We start from the raw sequence: 5,608 nt of genomic DNA, 5'->3' as shown, positions 1-5,608 counted from the left end.
CTACCGGACTTTAAATGACCAGGAAACTCGTCGTGAACATTTATTTACATTTATTTTAGTCCTTATAAAGTAGTAAAAACATTGCATGACAGTATTGCATATCATTCAGAAGTACACAACATGAATTCAATGTTCATTCATGAAAACCAGAGCAGTCTGACAATGAGTCCAACTGGAGGCAGTTAGCATGTCCATCACTACTGTTGTCATTGAACCCAACAACACTACAGCTGTCATTGATCCCAACAACACTACTGCTGTCCATTGAACCCAACAACACTACAGCTGTCCATTGATCCCAACAACACTACTGCTGTCCATTGATCCCAACAACACTACAGCTGTCCATTGATCCCAACAACACTACAGCTGTCCATTGATCCCAACAACACTACAGCTGTCCATTGAACCCAACAACACTACAGCTGTCCATTGAACCCAACAACACTACAGCTGTCCATTGAACCCAACAACACTACAGCTGTCCATTGATCCCAACAACACTACAGCTGTCATTGATCCCAACAACACTGCTGCTGTCATTGATCCCAACAACACTGCTGCTGTCATTGATCCCAACAACACTGCTGCTGTCATTGATCCCAACAACACTGCTGCTGTCATTGATCCCAACAACACTGCTGCTGTCATTGAACCCAACAACACTACAGCTGTCATTGAACCCAACAACACTACAGCTGTCATTGATCCCAACAACACTACAGCTGTCCATTGATCCCAACAACACTGCTGCTGTCCATTGAACCCAACAACACTACAGCTGTCCATTGAACCCAACAACACTACAGCTGTCCATTGAACCCAACAACACTACAGCTGTCATTGAACCCAACAACACTACTGCTGTCCATTGAACCCAACAACACTACAGCTGTCATTGAACCCAACAACACTACAGCTGTCCATTGAACCCCACAACACTACTGCTGTCATTGAACCCAACAACACTACTGCTGTCCATTGAACCCAACAACACTACAGCTGTCCATTGAACCCAACAACACTACAGCTGTCCATTGAACCCAACAACACTGCTGCTGTCATTGATCCCAACAACACTACAGCTGTCATTGATCCCAACAACACTACTGCTGTCATTGAACCCAACAACACTACTGCTGTCATTGAACCCAACAACACTACTGCTGTTCATTGATCCCAACAACACTACAGCTGTCCATTGAACCCAACAACACTGCTGCTGTCATTGAACCCAACAACACTGCTGCTGTTCATTGATCCCAACAACACTGCTGCTGTCATTGAACCCAACAACACTACTGCTGTTCATTGATCCCAACAACACTACAGCTGTCCATTGAACCCAACAACACTGCTGCTGTCATTGAACCCAACAACACTGCTGCTGTCCATTGAACCCAACAACACTACTGCTGTCCATTGAACCCAACAACACTACTGCTGTCCATTGAACCCAACAACACTGCTGCTGTCATTGATCCCAACAACACTACAGCTGTCATTGATCCCAACAACACTACAGCTGTCATTGATCCCAACAACACTACAGCTGTCATTGAACCCAACAACACTACAGCTGTCCATTGAACCCAACAACACTACAGCTGTCCATTGAACCCAACAACACTGCTGCTGTCATTGAACCCAACAACACTGCTGCTGTCCATTGAACCCAACAACACTACTGCTGTCCATTGAACCCAACAACACTACTGCTGTCCATTGAACCCAACAACACTGCTGCTGTCATTGATCCCAACAACACTACAGCTGTCATTGATCCCAACAACACTACAGCTGTCATTGAACCCAACAACACTGCTGCTGTTCATTGATCCCAACAACACTGCTGCTGTCATTGAACTCATTACATTTCATTTAGCTAAAGCTTTTATCCAAAGCGACTTACACGTTTGCTCTATACACCGTAGACACAGCAACAGGGAGCAGTTAGGGGTTAAGTGTCTTGCTCAAGGACGCAACGACTTGGACTAGCGGAGCCAGGGCTCGAACCACCGACCCACTGATTGAAAGACGGGCATGCTAACCACTGAGCCACAGTCACCCCACCCAGTACATGTATTGCTGAAAAGCTGTATTGCACTCACAGCTCTAACTCTGAACTGCTGTCTACGCCGTTCTCCATTAAAATAGTCATACAAAAATCTAGACATTTTCTGCTTCAAAATAGTTAGAAAATTATATACAATATAAAATGGTTTGAAATGCTGTCCATTGACAGTCAAAGCCTCCTGTACATCAAAGTGGGATTAAATTCCAAAATCAAAATAAATACTTCATATTTCAAATAGACTAAGGTTTGAAAAACTAAAACGTTAACCGACCGTTAACTTATTGTTCTCTCTCTTCAACTCCAGCTGGTGGTTTCCAGGGAGAAGCTGATGAAACCCTGTGCAACCTGTGCAGAAGAAATACGACAACTACAGCAACCAATCACATGAAACCCAAAGAAGCTCTAAAGGGAAAACTATGTGCAATCATTTAACCTGTCAATCAGGATCTACCTGCAGTCAGGGAACAGAAACCATAGCAACACGTGATTAAGGTAACAAAAGAATCAATAAATATCATTTGGAATTATAAAAAAAGAAAAAGTTATAATTGTTAATAGTCGTTCTAAAAAAAATGTAATAATAAATAACCACAAAGAAATAAGAATAACATTGAATATGATTGTCAGATTTTTTGTTTTTGTTAAAAAAAAAATCTAAAACACTTTGAATCTGTAGACTGCTGCCCAATAGTTTTATTATTATTTATAAGGTTAAATGTTATTTCACAAGTTTAAAAAAGTGCCCCCAATTTTTTTTTTAAATGCCTCTGGATTTCAGTCATTGGGGCAAAAATTTCCTCCTAAAAAATATGTAAACGTCCTACCCTGTAGCAACCACACGTCTACACATACACCTACAACACATGTGTGTGTGTGTGTGTGTGTGTGTGTGTGTGTGTGTGTGTGTGTGTGTGTGTGTGTGTGTGTGTGTGTGTGTGTGTGTGTGTGTGTATATATATATATATATATATATAGTAGCAAATGTTTATGCAATATTTGACAGTAGACTTCTAAATGATGAAACAGTCGGGTGTTCACTGTAACATGACTCAGTGGAGTCTGGAGGTCCGGTGGGACTGCAGCGTCACACAGACAGAACAGGTTAGAGGTGCTACTGAAGAGCTGTAAACAACTGTTAGAATGAGGCTGCAGGGCTGAGAGGGGAGCAGGAACCACACGGGGAGGCCCCTTCAGAGGGACCATGGGTCTCTGAGAGAGGCCCTTCAGAGGGACCATGGGTCTCTGAGAGAGGCCCTTCAGAGGGACCAGGAGTCTTTGAGAGAGGCCCTTCAGAGGGACCAGGAGTCTTTGAGAGAGGCCCTTCAGAGGGACCATGGGTCTCTGAGTGAGGCCCTTCAGAGGGACCATGGGTTTCTGAGAGAGGCCCTTCAGAGGGACCATGGGTCTCTGAGAGAGGCCCTTCAGAGGGACCAGGAGTCTTTGAGAGAGGCCCTTCAGAGGGACCATGGGTCTCTGAGTGAGGCCCTTCAGAGGGACCATGGGTCTCTGAGTGAGGCCCTTCAGAGGGACCAGGAGTCTTTGAGAGAGGCCCTTCAGAGGGACCATGGGTCTCTGAGTGAGGCCCTTCAGAGGGACCAGGAGTCTTTGAGAGAGGCCCTTCAGAGGGACCATGGGTCTCTGAGTGAGGCCCTTCAGCAGGACCATGGGTCGTGCTAGACCTGGTCGCTGCCCTCCCTGAAGTAGACCTGCTCCCACACCACCGAGCCCCACACGCAGAAGAAGCCCAGCAGGTTGTTGACGGCTCCGCGGTCGAAGGGGTTCTCGTCCGCGCCGCAGTGCTTCAGGTAGGAGATGCGGTGGCGCGACATGAACTCCCAGGTGGTTGTGTTCAGGGACACCAGGTACAGGTGGGAGCCGAGCAGCAGCAGCACGATCAGCGACAGCAGTGCCAGCAGCGCCGCCACCGTCAGCAGCACGCCGTTGGTCCGCAGCCACAGCTGCCAGCCGGGAGCCGACCCGAAGCCCGTCCTGAGGAAACGAGAGAAGCCCAGGGTTCCTACATGTTGACCATGACTTTAAACCAAATGAGCATGAGCAAATCTTTAGTGAAATCTGTGTGTAAACATGAAAAAGTGAGTAAATGTTTTCCATGACCGTAAAAACCCTGTAAGCCATCAGCGGCATGCTGACCGGCCACAGCGGTGTGGTGAAGCGTGGTACTCATGGTGTACTCACCAGGCGATGTGCAGCCCCCACAGCAGCACCAGCAGCTGGACCAGCAGGTAGAACAGGAACCAGCGGTGGTTCCTCTCGCCCACACAGTTCTCGATCCAGGGGCAGTGGTGGTCGTAGCGCCGGACGCAGTGCCGACACGTCTGGCAGTGCTTTGACCTCATGGGCTGCTGCTGGAGCAAAGGGCTTTAGTCTGTGTCTGTGTGTGTGTGTGTGTGTGTGTGTGTGTGTGTGTGTGAGTGAGTGAGTGTACCTGCAGCAGACAGTGGCCACAGCGGCGCTGCCTCATGGACTTGCTGGATGGAGGGATCATGTCCTGCTGCTCCTCCGTCACTCCCAACGTGAACTGGATCAACACAAGAACAACTGGTCACAGAAGCCCGGCCCAGTTCAGTCCGGCATCCATGACACACACACACACACACACACACACACACACACACACACACACACACCTGTAGACCGGTGTCATCAGACAGGATGAAGCCCGGGTCCATCAGAGACACAGCAAAGTAGAGCAACACCGACACCAGAACCAGCAGCACAAAGAGCACGGGCTGGACCAGCTGACCGGTCTCCTCCTGCTTCCTCAGAGCTGACACACACACACACACACACACACACACACACACACACACACACACACACACACACACACACACACACCTTAACTGGTGCAGCAGGTGACATCAGTAGATATGATGCGCATCACAACACACATAATAGTTATATGCATTCTGTATATATAATTCAGTATTGTAGATGTTACTGTGTATTATTGATATCACTTGTTTTGATTGTGACTGTGAGCGTCACCCTGCAGGATGACAGCAGCACACCTGTTAGCTAGGTGAAGCCTCCGCTAGCTTACCTGTGTCCTGGAGGAAGAGTCGTGCTTACCTGTGTCATGGAGGAAGAGTATCAACGTGATGACCCATGTCAGAATCACATGCGCGGTGCGGACCAGGAACCCGGAGCCGAACACATTTTTGAACATGGTGCTAGCATGTTAGCGCGTCCATCGCAGCTGCTAGCTAGCTAGCGTTAGCATTAGCTCCACAACGAAGGCTCGCGCGCACAGCTGGCGGGGCCGTCGCCGGCAGGTTATGGGGTCGCTGCTGGAGTCAAACACGGAATTAAATGGAGGTCAAACACACAATATTTGAATTCCAGCTTCGGTCTAGTGCTTTTGTTTGTTGTTGTCGTCAGTGAGCAGTCTCAGCTGTGATTGGTCAGCGTCGGTCACGCGCTCGTCCGGTGGGCGGGAGGCGGGACCGAGCGCGAGGACTGCCCCAAGATGAGCACCCTGCCGGATCTCAGCGTTCGCTTTGGTGACGT

General features: G+C 48.3%; 1 protein-coding gene across 1 annotated transcript; it reads right to left on the bottom strand.

Annotated features, from left to right (window-relative positions):
• Positions 1–3,616: 3,616 nt before the first annotated feature.
• Positions 3,617–5,267, bottom strand: zdhhc12b (zDHHC palmitoyltransferase 12b; the record flags this gene model as incomplete). The annotated part of the gene is made up of 5 exons (XM_079235314.1): positions 3,617–4,066; positions 4,274–4,440; positions 4,524–4,616; positions 4,726–4,865; positions 5,171–5,267. 5 exons carry the CDS (start codon positions 5,265–5,267, stop codon positions 3,751–3,753), a joined length of 813 nt encoding a protein of 270 aa, XP_079091440.1. The 3' UTR covers positions 3,617–3,750.
• Positions 5,268–5,608: the final 341 nt, after the last annotated feature.

The sequence above is a fragment of the Taurulus bubalis genome, assembly GCF_910589615.1.
Source record: "Taurulus bubalis genome assembly, chromosome: 19".
Taxonomy (NCBI): Eukaryota; Metazoa; Chordata; class Actinopteri; order Perciformes; family Cottidae; genus Taurulus; species Taurulus bubalis.
This window is presented reverse-complemented; position numbering and strand designations above follow the sequence as displayed.